Source organism: Syngnathus acus, chromosome 10 (assembly GCF_901709675.1).
Source record: "Syngnathus acus chromosome 10, fSynAcu1.2, whole genome shotgun sequence".
NCBI classification, from domain to species: domain Eukaryota; kingdom Metazoa; phylum Chordata; class Actinopteri; order Syngnathiformes; family Syngnathidae; genus Syngnathus; species Syngnathus acus.
In genome coordinates this window covers 5528153-5546340 of record NC_051095.1, presented here as the reverse complement: position 1 = coordinate 5546340, position 18188 = coordinate 5528153, and the positions used below count along the sequence as shown (strand labels likewise).

At 43.6% G+C, this 18188-nt stretch overlaps 2 protein-coding genes and 1 non-coding gene across 16 annotated transcripts in view; 2 read left to right on the top strand and 1 right to left on the bottom strand.

The window, feature by feature from the left end:
* The first annotated feature begins 1094 nt into the window (after positions 1–1094).
* c10h4orf54 (chromosome 10 C4orf54 homolog) lies at positions 1095–6148 on the top strand. Of its 2 annotated transcripts, none has more exons than XM_037262214.1 (2): positions 1095–4892; positions 5721–6148. In XM_037262214.1, exon 1 carries the CDS (start codon positions 1202–1204, stop codon positions 4883–4885), a length of 3684 nt encoding a protein of 1227 aa, XP_037118109.1. In that variant the 5' UTR covers positions 1095–1201; the 3' UTR covers positions 4886–4892; positions 5721–6148. The 2 variants fall into 2 exon arrangements, with proteins under 2 accessions (XP_037118109.1, XP_037118110.1); XM_037262215.1 differs by having other exon boundaries at positions 5718–6148.
* Positions 6149–6691: 543 nt separating this feature from the next.
* trnas-uga lies at positions 6692–6773 on the bottom strand. Its single transcript has one exon. It is a non-coding gene; the product is annotated as a tRNA-Ser (tRNA).
* Positions 6774–9503: 2730 nt separating this feature from the next.
* zanl (zonadhesin, like) overlaps positions 9504–18188 on the top strand; it is a 34494-nt gene continuing 25809 nt past the window's right edge. For 8 of the 13 annotated variants that reach the window (XM_037261081.1, XM_037261083.1, XM_037261082.1 and 5 more), the window contains exons 1-12: positions 9504–9653; positions 10454–10479; positions 10907–11056; positions 11131–11399; positions 13022–13106; positions 13180–13332; positions 13413–13577; positions 14215–14312; positions 14389–14467; positions 14639–14734; positions 14991–15184; positions 15264–15405. In XM_037261081.1, coding sequence (XP_037116976.1) covers positions 9571–9653; positions 10454–10479; positions 10907–11056; positions 11131–11399; positions 13022–13106; positions 13180–13332; positions 13413–13577; positions 14215–14312; positions 14389–14467; positions 14639–14734; positions 14991–15184; positions 15264–15405 — 1540 coding nt within the window. In that variant the 5' untranslated portion in view covers positions 9504–9570. Of the gene's footprint in view, positions 9654–10453; positions 10480–10906; positions 11057–11130; positions 11400–13021; positions 13107–13179; positions 13333–13412; positions 13578–14214; positions 14313–14388; positions 14468–14638; positions 14735–14990; positions 15185–15263; positions 15406–15897; positions 16028–16169; positions 16299–16390; positions 16530–16626; positions 16769–16888; positions 17086–17179; positions 17319–17765; positions 17960–18044; positions 18187–18188 lie in introns of those variants that run through there. The other 5 variants (XM_037261075.1, XM_037261080.1, XM_037261085.1 and 2 more) reach the window with 5 other exon arrangements.

Genomic DNA, 18188 nt, shown 5'->3' with positions numbered 1-18188 from the left:
CATGCACTTGGATGCTAATGCCAATGCTAAGTGACAGCTGTAAAATAAATCAAGAGGAGGAGGAGGAGAGTACATACATAAATTACATAAAAACTATACAGTATGGTTATGGTAATAATGTTTTTACATCTACATTAATATCTATTTTTGGCCACCATTTTATAATGTGGTCTCCAAAAGAAACAGTATCCTCTCAAGTCCTGTAGTTGCACTCCAATACTGTGCCAAATATAGCACCTGTGTATGTAAACAGAAACCCCCGCCCTAGAATTCAAATGGTAGAGTCCCATCTGTTTAATGTCATGTCTGGTGTCGAACCTTTCAAATAATTTTTAAATGGCAGTGGAAATATTCTTCCCCCGAGAATGCAAATGGTAGTCCCATTTTGCTTTGTCATTCACCGTAATGCTAAAAACTAGCTAACATACTGTACGTAAGACTTGTTTTTCCATGTTTAACTGAAATGGAAATGTTCTCCCCTTCTCACGGAATGCAAATGGTAGAATCTCGTCCGTCTAATTTCAACATTTGGTAAACCTCGACTATTTGTGGGGAATAAAGACGTCCTACTAACACTGAAAAAGTGAGAGCCCACCTGTAGACTCTCTGTAACTTGCACTAACAACTTAGCTAAATTAGCTTCTACACAATGAGAGGTCTGACTTGAACAAACTTCCTTGACACCGATGTCTACGTTGGTATTTGTTTGGACTTTGGGACTATCTTCTGGTTGTAACCCAAAGAGCCCCTTGGCCATCCGGGCATAGTAGATTCCTAAACACACAGATGAGTTTCACAACTTAGTGCCTCAGTAAACTGCAGCATCGTGGTTGGACTCGCATTCAGTTACGGGACAGATGTCGCATTATAAACGAGCGACGTATCCCCGGAAAAGGCCGACGCACTCGAAGCATTCATGATGTCACCCGCCACATATGTTCCTGTTGACAAAGGAGTGATTCATTTAGTCTGATTTTGCCTGTAGTGCTTGAGAACAACGTGGACGGATGAGTTAATTTTGAGGAAGGCCTCTGATTGGTTCACATCTTAGAGTATCATGTGGCCCAGACAGGGGTTAATAATGTCTCGCCCCCTTTTTATACTCTTCCGTGTCAGCTGGAATGGAGTAGGGGGTGTTTAGTGCGCCACATCGTCTGCAGCAGCAGCACCCCGTGGTGCTCTTACTCTCTGCGCTGAAGCTATGAAGACTGAGCGAAGCCACGCGGTGACTCCTCCGCTGCCGCAGCCCCCGACCCTCCGGGAGGTGACAGATCTCCTTCAAATTGTAGATTCCGACGGGAAGTCGAGCGAGTTTGACCCTTGGAAGCAGGAGCTTGAAGACGTGGGTCAACAAATGTCCGATTTGGGGATTGAAACGGATTCCGACGAGTACGAGGACGAGGACGACGTGACCGTGCTAACCGAGGATGAGTCGCATTACATCACCACGCACGCCATCCGGCTCTCGGAGCTGTCCGACGGCCACGACGGAGACTCGGACCCGGGTGCCGGTTCCTCCTCCTCGTCCACGTGGGACGCGGAGGATGGCCAGCAGGTGTTCTTTGTGGATTACGCCTCGTTTGACTGCAATGGAGTACTGATGATGAAGAGGGAGGGTGAGGCTGCAATTACTAGTCTGCACGAAAGCGATCCGTCCTCACAGTTTAGCGCTTGTGGCCAGGGTGGCGGACAGGTCCACCTGTCAATCAAAACCACTTCCCGGGCTATAAATGACCCGATCCAAGAAAATACTGTTTATCATGCCAAAGACGCCAGAGATACGAGCCCCTCGGCAGCGGGGGGAGTGGATGGGAACATTGAGGGGCTGCGTGATAGGGCGAAGGGTCTCATTCCGGCACCGGGCGGCAAATTGAGCGCAAAGGAAAGCGCTGAGTATTCCAGTTGTGCTTCCAGCGAGCTCGATGACGCTGACAAGGAGGTGCGGAACTTGACGGCCAAAGCCTTCAAGAGCCTGGCTTATCCTTACTTGGATGCCATCAACTTCAGCACTTCAACCAGTGAGTCTTCCACATCAGAGCGTGGGATCAACAGATGGTCCACTTTTGTTGACCTGAAGTACTCCAACGTGAGCCAGAGTCTTGTTTCCCAATCAACAGCTGAAAGGGGGGGAAGTAACAGGGACTTTACCGAGCAGCTGAATGGAAATGAAGCTCATCAAAGTGCGTCGTCTACTAAGAAAATCGAACTAATGAGGAATTATGGTCAAGGACACAACGAGGTGATACACCTCACAGAAACCTTGAATTTTCGCTGCGACGTAAAATCGGGAATGTCCACCGGAGAAAGACGCGCTAACGTCGCTCCAAACCCCACGGGAGCGGGATCACATTCCACGGATGAGATTACCGTTAACAGTTTGCAAGGAGGCAGGGGCAGAGGAGCCACTGCTAAGTCGAAAAGCATGGAGGACACTCACAAGAAAGCCATCTTCGCGTCCAGCGTCATTCAGAATGTGCTTTCCAAAAAGATGCAGTTTGAGCAGGAGCGCCGGATGGAAAGGGGTGAGGTGAGGGAGCCCCACCACAAGGGGGACTGCCACAGGGGCAAAGGACTGCAAAGACAGAGCTCCAAACCCTCTGAGAGCAACTCTGACAGCGCAGAGGACTTGTCTGACAGTATGGATTGCGGCTCGAGACGGGACTCTCTGGTGCGAGACTCTCCGTCGGAGGCGCCGGCGAAAGCAATGGATGCTATAAGGGGTGCAATGGAAGCGTCCAAAGGGGCTTTGCTTCGGAGCCAAAATAGCGCCTTCAGAAGCTGGAGGAATGAGCAGCTAGAGTTTCCACAGGATCATAAAAACCATAAAATCCCAGAAGAGACGCCAACCCCTGAGGGAATGGGGGTTCGCTACTCACCGAGCGGAGGAGGCAAACTGACTAAAATGTCACATTTGTTTGTGCCAAACATCCAACGTGTGGCCAGTGGCGGGGAGCTGGATAAGGCGTCCCAGCTTGGATCCGACCACACTTTAAACATACCGGAGTCCCGTGTGAGTGTCGCAGCATCCAAATCCCCAGAAATTAAAATTAATCTCCAGAGCTGTCACACGGCCAATTCCGTCAAGACCGATGACTCCAAAGGCCAGGGGGTCCTGGCTGCAGGTTTGAAGGGTGAGTCCTCGGATAAAGTGCCTCATTTTATGATTCGGGACATCCGAGATGGAAAAGGGAAGCTTCAGACGCCCATACACCAAGTTAGAGATGTCCGTAAATTGGTTAAAAGCTCCTATCACTTTGTTTCATTAGATCATAAATCGGATTTCGCTACCGCCGACAGCCACCAAGACCGTCGATATCCTACATCTGTTTCCCCCATTGTGATAAAATGTCAGTCAGTAAATATAAACAGCAGCAAAGGTGACTTATCTGAAGATACATCGTCTCCAGAGGGCAATCAAAGTTTGTCAATGCAAAGAGTGACAGGGAAAGTGTCCCCGCGGATCATAGAACATCCCTCGGAGGAGATGAGTTTAAGAATGGAAAGCACATTGGCTTCGAAGAAAGAAAAAATGTTTGAGGTCACCGATAAGCAACAAATGTCAAACCAGGTGGCTTTGAAAAAGCTCCAGGCAGCAGTCAAAACAATGGAGCAGCTTTATGTGTTTGACAAAAATGAATGGAAAAGGAAAAACCAGCCACGGCCCCTGATGGACAGCCATGTCCTCTCATTGATTGCAAGTGAGGAGAACAGTGAGGAGGAAGCACTGAGAGGCTCAGTGGTGGAGAAAATAGCAAGAAAGGATTCTAACTTGAACAAGACGCCACCAACAGTTGAGAGCTGGCTAAGGATGACTGGCGACCAAGACGATGCCCTTAAAGCCAGGTCGGTGGCCGCTAGTGTCAATTCCAGCCTCAAGGCGTCTGCTGGCATCACCATGGGTCTTACCGCCAAGACTCTGCAGCCCAACAACGCCACGCCTGTGTCTTACAACACTAAAACATTTGCCCCCAAGTCGGCAAAATTACCCACGTCCTTGAAAGTCTGTCCGACAAAGACATGCGGCGAGTCAAATGAAATTCTGGCCACGGAACAGAGCTCTGACTATGAGAACTACCTGACCATTCCGGTCAAGTCTCAGGCCAGCGGCAGTAAAGAAGGCTTGTCCGTGTTTAGCGGCCAGTCCCGCCCAACTTGTTTTCCCTTGCACATCCCGGCATCAGGCACTAAAGGTCAGGAGGAGCAGTCCCAGAGAAGCTCCAACACTGCTATGGCAACCCACCCGACCGATGTCCCCCCAGCGACTATTTTTCACTCCATGCCACCGGGTATGTCCACAAATCAGCCCCAGGTGTACTGTATCTCCCCTGCCATCACGCCTGCACCTGTGCTAGATCCATTCCAGACCACACAGAGGAAGATGCTCCTGGATCCCACCAGTGGAAACTACTACCTGGTAGACACCCCGGTTCAACCCTCCACACGACGCCTCTTTGACCCAGAAACGGGCCAGTATGTGGAGGTTCCCATGCCCCAACCTCCCATGACCCCCCTTTCCATGCCAATTTCCCCTTTGGCCCTGGGTGCTGCAGCGTACGGACACACCTACATGATCTACCCCGGTTTCATGACGTCGCCCCCCGTGATTTCGACTCGGACGCTGGTGCAGCCGCAGGTGCTGATGGACAGCGGGGAGAAGGCGCCACCCCACAGGTCCGAGGGTATGTATATGGAGACGCCATCCTACATGACGACTGGAAATGCCACTTCAATGACACCGAACGTGGTCAGCATCGCCAGACCACAGCAAGGCATCCTCGGTGGCAAGCAGCCGGTCATCAGCATCACGTCGCAGCAGGGTCCGCGGATTATTGCCCCGCCCTCGTTTGACGGCACCACCATGAGCTTTGTGGTTGAGCATAGGTGAAAAGGAGGTGAGCCCCCCTAGTCATATCAATTTGAGTCTACAAAAAGGGCCACATTCATTTATGATACACTTCCTGAGAAACCCTAAGCGAGTATCCTAAATTTGATTAAGTTGCAAGGTAGCAGAGTTGGTTGGTAGGCATGTAAACATGTTGATGGGTAGTTAGATAAGTAAGCCAGAAAGAAAGCGTGACAGAAGCGGGAGGACCCAAGGGCAGCCTTAGACCAACTGGGCTGCCTTCAGCTGCTGCTGAATGTCAAGAAGCCGCTTTGGCGGGTTGCGGCAGGTTCAGCGGGCTTTTTATAGGAGACAGCGAGAGTGACAAGTCAAATTCTCACAGCTTCCGATCAACACCAATTATATAAACACAGCATGTGACGTGGTAGCTGCCCTTTCTTGTCAGACCTGCATAGAGAGGGGCAGAATGTTATTTTTATTTGGGCCAAACATAGCCTGAAACATTGGTTAGGTAGGTAGTTATGTAGGTCTGGTGTAGAAGTAAGCAAGTAATTAGATAGTAGGTTGGGTCAAACGTTGCAAGTTGGTAACGCCAAGAAGGTAGAAAGCACAAATTTTGCATTGTCATTACTAAAATTACAAATTGTCTACACTTTATTAAAATTTGTGATATTTCTAGCAATTTTTGCTGCCATTCATCTTTTTAAACTATTTGAACAGTTTTTACGAGTCTCTGATTTCAAAAGTAGTTATTCATCAAAAAATGAGTTTGACACCTCAAAAGGTAAATTGCGCATGAAGGTGGGTAGGTTGCTCACTTAGTTAAGTCCTTTTGTTTACAGCGCTTGACTTGTTTTTGCTTGTGTTTTCCAAGCAGGCTGGAAGACGTGTGTGGCCGCCATTTTACACTTCTGGATTGGACTGCTTTGGTTTCACTGTCACATCTTTTTATAGGGATGAATGTATCGTAACGTGTATTTTATATTACTATTATTGTTGTTTACAGGGTGACGCTGCAAATGGATCCGGGTTAAATGATATGTTCATATACGTATGCTGCCTCATATGTATTCTATATGTAACATGTGGAAAGGGAAATGTAAGTGGAAGGAGGAAGATTTTGTTTTAATTTTGATGGTAAGGCAAGCTAGGGTTGTTTGAGAGCGGTGATGTTGAAAGGGAAAAAATGTGAAGGAAATATTGCAAGTCAAATACATATTTTGTTTTCTCAACTCATATTTGCACATTGGCAATTGATCTGGAAAAGCACTTCAATAAATGTTTTTCCCCCCTCTTTCCTTTTAATTCAGTGTGTAAGCCATTTATTTCAACGTAGCCATTTAGCTGTCTGACTCATCGTAAAAAGTATGACAGATTAGATTAGATTATATATAACTTTATTTATCCCACAGTGGGGAAATTTTCTTGTCACAGCAGCGTACAAGAGTGCAAGAATACAAGAAACATGTTCAAAATTTAAAAATGGATAAAATACAGACAAACAAAGACAAGTGCACAAACAAAAACAAGTTCTATTAGTGGGCGAGGAAACCAACACATGATCAGGTGCTGCATGTGTTGTAAAGTCTGACAGCAGTGGGAATCAAGGACCTGCTGAACCTCTCCTTAAAAATATATTATATTATATACATATATTAAATTATATTATTATTTAATTATATATTTTATGTTAATCATTAAACAATAATACTTAATACAGTCAGATATATTAATTAGATTATATATACATCTGTAATGAAAGGGAGAGTATGTAGAGTTGATTTATTATTTAAAATAATTTAATCTTACCAAAATCTAAGTATTCCACGCAAGAAAAAAATTGGTTGACGCTGCGAGCAGGGTTCGAACCTGCGCGGGAAGATCCCATTGGATTTCAAGTCCAACGCCTTAACCACTCGGCCATCGCAGCTGTCATGCAATGGGTCTACATTTGCATTATGTAATACAACAAAGTCGTACGAAAATTTCTTCCGACAGTATTCTAATAGGTAAAAAAATGTATATTCTATATTCTGTCTTTTTGTAGTACGGGAATCCAATCCACGGTCGTGCCTCTTTTCGTCCGCCAGATGTCAGCCCACCCACGAGGGATTTTCGTTCTGACGATGAAAGTCAAAAAGCTTTCACTCGCGTGTGATAAGTCAATGTTTGTTTTTTGTTTTTTTGTTTTTATAAAATATCTGCATAAGAAACACTTTCAAGACACGATCGAACATTGAATGCATGAAAATTGATTTGTTGTCGTTACCCGGAACCTCTGGAGTGGCATTATGGTTGCCCCTTAAAGTGCCTGTTGTAAATTATGTTCATCACATATTCTTCCGCGCTTTTAGGCGCCCGTGTTACGTTTATAACACACAAATCAGGGCCATATTGTATTTTTCAAGTTTACATTCAGTCACGTTTTACGTGTGTAATGGTGACTATTTGACAAAACCAAGCTGCATTTTAACGCATCTGAAGCGGCGAGAAACGCAAGTATCCACCGGGAGTGGGACTTTTATTGAAGAGAACATGATTAAGGTGAACTGCTTCTGGTGTATATTTATGCGACGACGGCCAGCAAGAAAGCAAGAAGGTAAACTAATGACATCACAGTTGTGCTTAGTTACAGTTACAGTTGACTAGTTAATGTTCTAGTGGGGCAATGCCGCAAGAGACGAATGCCCCAGCTTCTCCAAAAGCTCTTCTGCGCATGCGCAAATTGGTCGCCTGGCGTAAGAGGTACATTTTACACTACGGCATGTCCGTATGGACAAATTTGAAAAATAAGCAAAAAACTATATACTAGTGCACACATAGTTTTTATTCAATATGTTCATCACATTCACGCGCCAATAAAACAAATAAGTATACATACATTTAGAGGGTGGGTCAATAAACTGCTGCTATGTTTAATACACACGTTTTTAAAATAAAAATTTGTATTTATAAAATTCTCTCTCCATAGTTGTAACAACTTCTGATTTTACACCAAAGATTTGTCTCTTAATTGTCACACAGATTAATAATTCCTAAAAATTGCCCTAACCCTAACCTTGTTCTTTTAAAAATTGAAAGAATTAAAATGTGGTAACATTTTATTGGCTCATATTTAACATTTCAGTATTCTTAAATGCGTAGTTTTTACTCAAGGCAAAATGCGTAGTTCATTAGTAGCACTCATTTGAGCAATTGTCATTCTATAAGTACTATAATTATTTTCCTTTTAAGTCTCACATTTAATACTTTTGAACATAAAACAATTACCTCTTTCACTTGATTCTACAGCAATTCAATTCAGCATCAACTCTTCAAGCATCCACCCTAATTTCAACATAAATTGCTTTTTTTTTTTAATTCACATTCTTCTTATCCTCATTACCGTAAAAGTGTGGTACTTGTGTAACACTATTACAGTAGTTTTGCCTGATTCATGTTTACGAAGAGGTTATCACTTGATGCCGAAAGTCCATTCATGGTTGATAAAGGTGCTTTTTATTGCAAGAAAATGTGTGGGATTACCCTATGAGTCACTCCCTTGGAGACACTAAATGTTATTGTGTGGCTGGTACCACATTGGGAAGCAAGAATAAGGCACTTAAAGGAAGTTGAGGTGATTGTGTTGTGAACAGCAGTGCCTATTGACTTTAGGGAGCGGTCAAAAGATCATAAGGGAAAGAAAAGAACATTCTTGTCTTATGTATGATAAAAAAAAAACTTGTAACGCACACAGTCACACACACCCTACATTCAGACACTACATTCAAGTCAACTTTGATCTGAGTTGATAAATGACGAGACTAGTCCAGCCGCAGCTGGAAAAAAGAACTGATAGAAATTCCAATTTTTCCATGACCCAAGAGGAACACAAAACTTCAGTTCAGTGAGCCATTCAGAGTTAATTGGATCAAAAATTCTATTTCTTAATTAAAAAAATATAAGGAGTATTTTCTGCACCAAAAACCTTCCTGGGAAAAAAACAACACAATGTTGTTTTTTTGGAATGTCAAATACTTGGGAACGTGTATACAAGAATACACAATCGCAAGCTAGTTGTATTCAAGTGATCCGCTTGAGATGAAAACTTTGATGGGATAGGCTCCAGCACGTCCGCGACCCACGTAGGGACAAGCAGTACGGAAAATGGATGGATGGGTTTTTCCTCCAAAGTAGCCAAAATCCCAATACAGTACATATTTCGCTTTTTCGTAGCCATTTTGAAACACAAATTGTAATTCATGTTTTTTTTTCTGGCAATTTTGTACTTGAATGACAAATGAAACAACACCAGGGTTGTTAAATAACAAAGGCCGAGACATTTCTGTAAAACTGGTTGACTTGAGGATTGTACAATATTTGGGCTGTTTTACAACACAATAATCGACTCGTTTTGACACATTCACTGTCATTATTGAATGAGATAATCATCGATGTGTTTGTACACTAATCAGACTAGATTTATACTCACGGAAGAAGTTTGGATTTTATACACTAATTTCTGCCAGGAATCCACACCCTCTATGTGAAGTGCTTCGAGTTCAAAAAATCAGACCAACAAAGAACACACCCTGTCCATATCAAGCACTGTTACTTATTTACACATTTTGCAACAATCACAGTAAACACAGTACAGTTTCCACCCAAGGGCCATTCACAGTGTAAGGACAGTACAGCGTGGGGATATATATATAAAGTCGCCCACTGTATCCCTGTGCCCTCTTTCCATGCTAACTGCACAGTTAGCCATGGACACAATGCGGTTTCTTATTTTGCTCTTATGGATGTGTCCACTTACAAAGCAGCAGAGGTGAGTCCAAAACTGTGGAGGGTCAGGAGAAAATGGCTTTAACAATCTAATAAAAACATCTTCAGTGAAAAGAGATATTTAAATGCTTTTTTTTTTTTTCTTCAACATGTTTTTTTCAATAATGATGCACTAGTATAGCACACTTTTATTTCATTAAGATTAAATTGAATTAAAATGTCCTTTTTTACTAAATTAATCAAGCAATTTCGATCCCTCTATTCCTCTATCTATTACTATGATTATAGTGTTATATTACGTAACAGTTTAAAATGTTTATTAGTGTTCTACTCAGAGAGAAATTATAAAATGTTAACTCTTTTGTTTAGATTTAATTACGTTTAGTAATGCTACACCAGTAAATCATATTTAATTTTTTACAGCCCACTTTTTGTGTCTTTTAAGTTACTACCCTTAGGCAAGTGCTATTTTAATAATCTTGCAATCACTATGAGGTATTAAAACATTTTTCAAGACATGAGTATTAATTGAAGAAAATATATTTAAAACCAAAAATTTAATATTTTACTATTGTGATTCAACTATTACATATATCATAGCTGTATGAAAAAGGATAACTTTTACTTTAATGTTTGGATCACCTGTAAAAAATGTTTCTCAAAGTAGATCACATTATTTAATAATCATATATGTATTACTATATAATACAATATATATTAAAAAAAAAGGTTTTGACGCATTAAGATCATAAAAGAGAATTCTTATAAATTTGTTAAATATAAGTTTGCCATATTAAGGTGTGACATTTGTCAACTCATTGATTTGTGTCCTTTTCTTTTTAGCCTCCAAAGCGTGCTCACCAACAATGGTAAGTTTAAGCACCAGTCTTATTAGCATCTAGCGTGCTAATTTTTAGTATGTAACAAACGCTTTCCATCCTATGATAACACCTTAGTTTTCCAGTATAAAATTTGCAATATAGACACAAACAAAAAAAAATTGCAGTTTTACCGCACTATATTGAAATTTATCAGAACACTCATGAACAACAATCATTATAAACCACACTTTTTCTGAGAATTTCTGTGACAGAAAGATGTATATAAAAAAAAAAATAATACAGCATGTGTGTGAATGAGGTCAATGACCACCATTGTGAGCTCAACTATAATATTGGATGGAGGGCCAACAATAAAGTAGGATGATCTGTCCAAGTTGGACATTTCCAGCTTCTTTCTTTGCCCAGCTTTAGTCTAGTCCTTTTTCTTGTTGATTCCCGTGTTGTGTCTCCCCAGCTTCCGTGCTGACGTCCTGCAACTTCAACAACAATGACGAGCCATTCTGCAGCTTCCGACAGGACCCGTTTGACGATGGCGACTGGATCCGGCATAGAGGTTCAACCCCGACACCTGGAACGGGTCCTCCAGGAGATTACCCCGATGGAAGTTAGTGCTGCATCTCATCAGCAGTCAACAGTAAATTCACTCATGAAAATAATCCAATCTATTTTTATTTCTAGATGGATTCTACATCTACCAAGAAGGCGACAACATTGGAAAAGGACAGAGAAGTCGCCTGCTGAGTCCTTCTTTCTTCTTAACATCGGCAGCACAGATCTGTGTCCAATTCCGATATTACATGTACGGCCCGGACAATTCCAATTCGTTGAGGCTAATGGCAAAGTGGCAAAATGGCCAGGAAGAGCTGTGGAATAAAACTGGATTCCAGAGTCCATCGTGGCTAAAGGGTGCCGTCACCGTGACCAGTTCAAGTGATCAGGAACTCGCTGTAAGTGTTTACGTTCAAGCAAACAGCACACAGTACATTGTGGCTTCAAAAGCACCATAAGGGTTTGAAATAAGGAGAAAGGTTTTCACAAGTTTTCTAAAGCTGAGCTGTGATTGGTTGTGACCTGAGACAACCGTGATGTCATTTTCAGTCAAAATGCCCAGAGATGGATAAAAACGGTTGAATTCTGCTGCTTAACTCACATTCTACAAACATTAATCGGAATCCCATGTTTAGAAGAGCGGGGTCACACAACATATTGTAATGAAAATGTTGGGGTTGACTTTAAGTGTGAAGTCAGGTCAAAGCTGGAGCTGGGAGTACCGTTAGAGACTTAAGTTTGGGTAGTCTAAAGCAGTGGTCCCCAACCTTTTTTGCGCCACGGACCGGTTACATGTCAGAAATATTTTCGCGGACCGGCATTTATATCAATAAATAATACATTTATATAAATAAATAAATAATACATTTATAATAAATATATAAATACGATGAAATAAAATGATACGACTGACATAAAAACAAGTACAAATGACAAAAATAAAACTCACCATTACGTTGAATTATTGGGAGCACTGAGTTTGTTTCTCAGAAACGAGCCGGTCCCATCTAGACGTAATCGGAGACAATGACACCCGAAGTGATTAAGGTTTGTCTTTTATTGCAGGATGCTTGGTCTCCATGTGTTGAAGCAGTTTTGAATGCTTCATTGCCTGGTTAGTTAGCCTGTCGCCACATATTAGCTTTGCGGGCTCGACTGGGGAAACATGTCACGTGACCGGGACGAGTGTCTTGACCTGAATTAATTGATCGTCGATAAAAAAAAAAATTTTCTGTGCGGCAAGTGACCCACGGACCGGTACCGGTCCGCGGCCCGGTGGTTGGGGACCACTGGTCTAAAGGATTAGTGTTGCAGTTGGAAGTTGTGGTCCCGAGTAAGGTTAGATCAGAGGGAGCTGGTACAAGTTAGGTTAAGGGTGAGGACTAGAGGTGCAGGTTAGAATTGAGAACTAAGGTAAGGTTGGTACAAAAGGTCAAGTTAGGGATTACGGTACGGTTGAGTGAATTCATGTTGCCAGATCGGGTAAGGGTAAGAGTATGACACTACAATATATAGAATTCAAGTTGAATACATACATGAGCTAGTTTGGGTTGTCGAAACCAAAAGTCACTGTTTATGACTTAAATATGGTTTCAAATTGATAATTGGTTCTCCACCCCTGATTTGCTCTGGACCTTGTAGTGAGGAATGGAAAAGTGTGCACTGATCAATATCTTATCAGTGCAACAACACGTGTGCAGAGAGCAGCTTGCGCTATCACTTCATACAGTCGGAGTTCAATTGTGTGCCCTTGTCTTGCTTTTATAACCACCATAAAGGTGTTGCAGCAGTGTTAGCAATTATGGTCGTTTAGGAAACCACACCCCAGGACCTGCTTGATAACACTATTCGACATTCTCACATGCGTGGTTTGCAAATACTTAACTGTACTCAAGTAGAATTTTCAGGTATCTGTACTTTACTTGAATTCATTTTTCAGGCTTTTATTTTGTCTCCCTGCATTTTTTTTATGTATTACCCTTTCAGATTATTAACCAAATTGTCTCTTGGGTTCTTTTAGATTGTCTTTGAGGCTCAGCGAGGCTTAACCGCTTTCTGCGATTCAGCACTCGACAACATCGTCATTAGCAAAGGAGCATGTCCCAGTAAGTAAACTCACAATATACGACATACGTAAACGACAACATACGGACGCGAAATCTAATGTTTGTTCCACAGCTTGCGTTTCAGGCTGCGACTTTGACAACCTGGACGACTTCTGTGGGTGGACTCTTTCCGCATTTGACGAGACAATATTTGGCTTTGAGCAATGGACTGGCCCAACAGACACTGAAGGCACCGGACCTGATGATGACTTCTCCAAGCCGGGATGTAAGTAGAATAGGAGTAGGGATAATTTACATATCAGGTTTTCAAGCCAAGCAACTCATGACTCCTTAATGACCTCTTAGTGGGATTCTACATGCTGATGGATTCTTCCTTTGCTACACCCGGACTTCAGGGACAAATCACAAGTCCTGTGATACACACTTCTTCTGGGTGCCTTGATTTTACGTTCCATTACTATATGTATGGCACCAGCCGTAACATGCAGCTCAGTGTCTTCACCTTGACAGGTAAGAGACATTTTAAATGGTAGGCCTAACCCCCTAAAAACCTGTCCTGAAATGTTCATCGAGAGATTCATTCAAAAATTATGTACACGGTACCACAGGCGGGGTGGGGCACTGGTTAGCATGTCTGCCTCACAGTTCAGAGGGCACGGGTTTGATTCTACCCCGGCCCTCCCTGTGTGGATTTTGCATGGTCTCCCCGTGCCTGCGTGGGGTTTTTTCAGGCACTCCGGTTTCCTCCCACTTCCCAAAAAGATGCATGGTAGGCTGATTGATCACTCCAAATTGTCCGTAGGTGTGAGTGCAGATGGTTGTTTGTCTCTGTTTGCCCTGCGATTGGCTGGCAACTGGTTCAGTGTGTCCCCCGCCTACTGCCTGATGACTGCTGGGATAGGCTCCAGCTCGCCCGCGACCCCCGTGGGGACAAGCGGTACGGAAAATAAATGGATGGATAGATGCCAAGACAAGACGCACAAAAATCAGTTTGGAACTCAAGCAGCAAAACGCACACAGGCAGCAAACCATGCTGCTTTCACAGATTCTGCCAATTTCCGGGGCCCAGATGAATGCCACCCAATCTGAACTCCGGACAAACAGACTTCTTCTTGTTGGTCTTGAATTTGCGGTTTGTACTTACCAGAGGGAGTCTTTGGAGCCGCTCTCTTCACTGTCACTGGAAACCAGGGTCCAGCCTGGAAGCCTGCCAATGTCCGTTACCTTGGCAACGCTCCCATCCAGGTAAACGCTACAGCTACTGTCTATGTATGCGTGCTGATATGGAGCATTAAAATAAACTGTTCACATTGAATTTCAGTTTGTTATTTTGGGGACCTATGGAGAGACTGCAGAAACCGATATAGCTGTTGATGCTGTGTGTGTTATGGCCTGTCAAGGTGAGAAAGTGGCCAGGAAGGAGAGTAAAGTTTTTGACAACAATCGTGATGGCTGAAATATAAATTTTAGTGTTAAAATTTCTTTCATTATCTGTCTATTTGGGAAAATATATTTTTTTACTCCTCATGTCAAAGATTCTGTGCACACTGACAGTACTCTTCTTGAAAAAGGTCAGCTAACCACGCCACAACCATCCGTGCCAACTCCAACTAATGGAACAACTACACCGAAACCCACCACTCCGAGACCAACTACGCCAAACCCAGGTATGCAATGCTTTGTTTTGCCCGAGTCGTTACCCTATATTTATATTTTGCGTACACAAATGTTTTCCTTCAAGGACCGCAAACAAAAAATCCATAGTATGCAAAGATGCACTTTGTCACACAGATCAAATTTTTAGTGCAGATAGATTTGGTCAAGCGGACTTTCCACACATAAACAGTTAGAGAATCCATGATTAGACCATACCGTAATTATCTTTCACAAGCCAATCCACTCCTTTTTGTTTTTACTGCACAGGTCAGTGCCCTCCCAATGCAGAGTACATAGAATGCGGCCCAGCTTGTATCCCTACCTGCATGGAACCCTCTACCAACTGCAGTGGCTCCTGCATCACCGGCTGCTTTTGCAAACCAGGCTATGTCTTCAAGGGGAAACATTGTGTGCCACTGGAGAAATGTGGCTGCCTGGATCACAATAACAACTATTATGAGGTCAGTATTAGTACACCATACCCAACACTTGTAAGTAAGGCACTACCTCCTTACCAAGTTGCTGACGTTTGTCTTTTAGCCTGGTGAGATTGTATTTGGAGACGGCTGCTCCAAGCTCTGTCGCTGTGCAGGGAACTACACTTTGGAATGTGTGGATAACAGCTGCGATCCCACGGAGGAGTGTCGCGAGGTTAACGGTGTCGCCGGATGCTACCCGAAAGGTAACACGTCAAGGGACCTTCTTCTTGTCACTTTAAACTTCCCTGTTTGATCAGTAAGGACTCTTGAGCATCTGTATCGTCTGCAATCCGAGTGTCACACAAAGAACTTGTTTTCCATCAAGGTACCTCCTCGTGCATTGCCTCCGGCGATCCACACTACACCACCTTTGATAAGCGCAAGTACAACTTCATGGGCAACTGCAGTTACCAGATGACCGGAGTCTGCAATGAGTCCGCGTTACCAAACTTCGCCGTCTACGCTGACAACGAAAACCGCTATAACAGACCCAGCATCTCCTATGTGAAGGCGGTTCATGTGTATGTTGTATATGGTCGTGTCTCCATCTTCAAAGGTGGTGCTATCCATGTAAGTAGGGATGAGGGAAATTTGGTCCAGACTATGATCATACGGATTCATTTGGTTTGCCGCGTTGCCTGCTCAGTTCTGAGTCTCACCTGCTTTCCACATCCAGGTGAATGGAATCAAAGTCAATCTCCCAGTGAATCCGTTTCCAGGCGTCTCTGTGTTCAAATCAGGAAAGCACTACACCGTGTCCTTGGACTTTGGTGTGACTGTGCGCTATGACGGAAACCACTTCATGGACATCAAAGTGATTAAAGAGTAAGTGTAACGGAGCGTAACATGTTGTTATGGTAGTGCTGCTGTTGACTATAGAATTGTATTGGAGTTCCACAGGCCCTCTGTTTAAGGCCCTTGCTTTTGAAGTTCTAGAATGAAAGAGCTTGTGACGTGTCGTCCGCAGCTATAAGAGTCTACTGTGTGGATTGTGTGGCGATTACGACGGCAATGCTAAAGACGATTTCCGCAAGCCAGATGGATCGTTGACCAACAGTCCTAATGAGTTTGGAAACAGCTGGAACACTGATCCAGAGTGAGTCTTACTCTTTATTTTTCAATGAAATTGCCAAGTATTGGCTCATTCCAGATTCTGAACATTGTCTTGCGTGTATCCTTTTGCACAAGATGTAACAATAAACCGAACACCACTCATCCCGGATGTGATGCAGAGGAGCAGAAGCTCTATGAGAGCTCTGGATACTGTGGCATCCTGCTGGACAAAAACGGTCCTTTTGCCACCTGTCACGCCAAGGTCAACCCCAATGTAAGTCACAAGTACTTGGACCGAGGCACATGGCCCAAAGTTGGAATGTTGTCTTGCAATTGGGAATTGGGTTGTAGCGTGCTGGTTGTGTGTTCAGGAGTACTTCAAGGACTGTGTCTTTGACCTTTGCGTGCTCAATGGCACTCATGCCATTCTGTGCGAAGCCATCGAAGCCTACGTCAATGAGTGCCAGGACCGTGGGGTCAACATCAGACCTTGGAGGAACGAAACCTTCTGTCGTGAGTCCAAAGTGTAGCTTGTTGACATTGGATTCTCCTGTGGCCTTCCCTCTGAGTGTGCGCAGATCTTAATGACTGAAAGACATAGCTCTGACTTGAGTCATGTCATCCGCCGCACAGCTTTTAGGTGCCCTCCAAACAGCCATTACCAGCCCTGCGCGGACCCCTGTCAAGAGACATGTACAGGGAGACCCTCCTCCTGCAGCGGACCGTGCACCGAGTCCTGTGTGTGTAATCCCGGCTACATCCTGAGCGCTGGCAAATGTGTCACCAACTCCTCGTGTGGCTGCACGCACTTCAATGGCCAATATTATCAGGTACCGCGAGAAGGGCAACCAACTGTACGCTCAGACTGTGTAACACCCCTTAAAACCTAAACGATATACTGTATCGACTGTGCCTGTCTTTCAGCCTGGAGAGGAGTTCTATGTTGAGGACTGTAACTTGAAGTGTCGGTGTGACGCACCCTCGATCACCTGTCAGGCATCTGAATGCCCTCCAATGCACGAGTGCCAAGTCCAAGGGGGAGAGTTGGGCTGCTATCCCACAAGTAAGCACATATCCTTTCAACCTTCTTCGTAATAGTTGTACTAGGTTCATCTTGTTTTTTCTTTTTCAATTACTTCACTGTTTCTTCTATATCAAACAAATTTCTTTAGGTTCATTTACCTGACATGTTTCGGCGGGTTCTTCCGCCTTCATCAGACTCTGATGAAGAACCCGCCGAAACATGTCAGGTAAATGAACCTAAAGAAATTTGTTTGATATAGAAGAAACAGTGAAGTTATCCTTTCAACCATTCCCCTTCATTTTATCTCAAGACAAAACCAATCGTTGTCATACTTATTTAAAATGAATGTCGATGACATCTTAGGGACAACACCCAGACCAACAACTCCGAGGCCGACTACACCAAAGCCAAGTATGGTGTTGTGTCTAAAATCCTATTAAAGCTACACAGTAGCTTCTAACCCATTGATGTTTTTTCCCTGTGCAGTTAAGTGCCCTCCCAATGCAGAGTACATAGAATGTGGCCCAGCTTGTATCCCTACCTGCATGGAACCCTCCACCAACTGCAGCGGCTCCTGCATCACCGGCTGCTTTTGCAAACCAGGCTATGTCTTCAAGGGGAAACACTGTGTGCCACTGGAGAAATGTGGCTGCCTGGATCACAACAACAACTATTATGAGGTCAGTATTAGTACACCATACCCAACACTTGTAGTGACAAGTAAGGCACTACCTCCTTACCAAGTTGCTGACTTTTGTCTTTTAGCCTGGTGAGATTGTATTTGGAGACGGCTGCTCCAAGCTCTGTCGCTGTGCAGGCAACTACACTTTGGAATGTGTGGATAATAGCTGCGATCCCACAGAGGAGTGTCGCGAGGTTAACGGTGTTGCTGGATGCTACCCGAAAGGT

Coding starts and splice junctions, on each gene's coding strand:
- c10h4orf54 (XM_037262214.1), top strand. CDS start 1,202: ATGAAGACTGAGCGAAGCCACGCGGTGACTCCTCCGCTGCCGCAGCCC.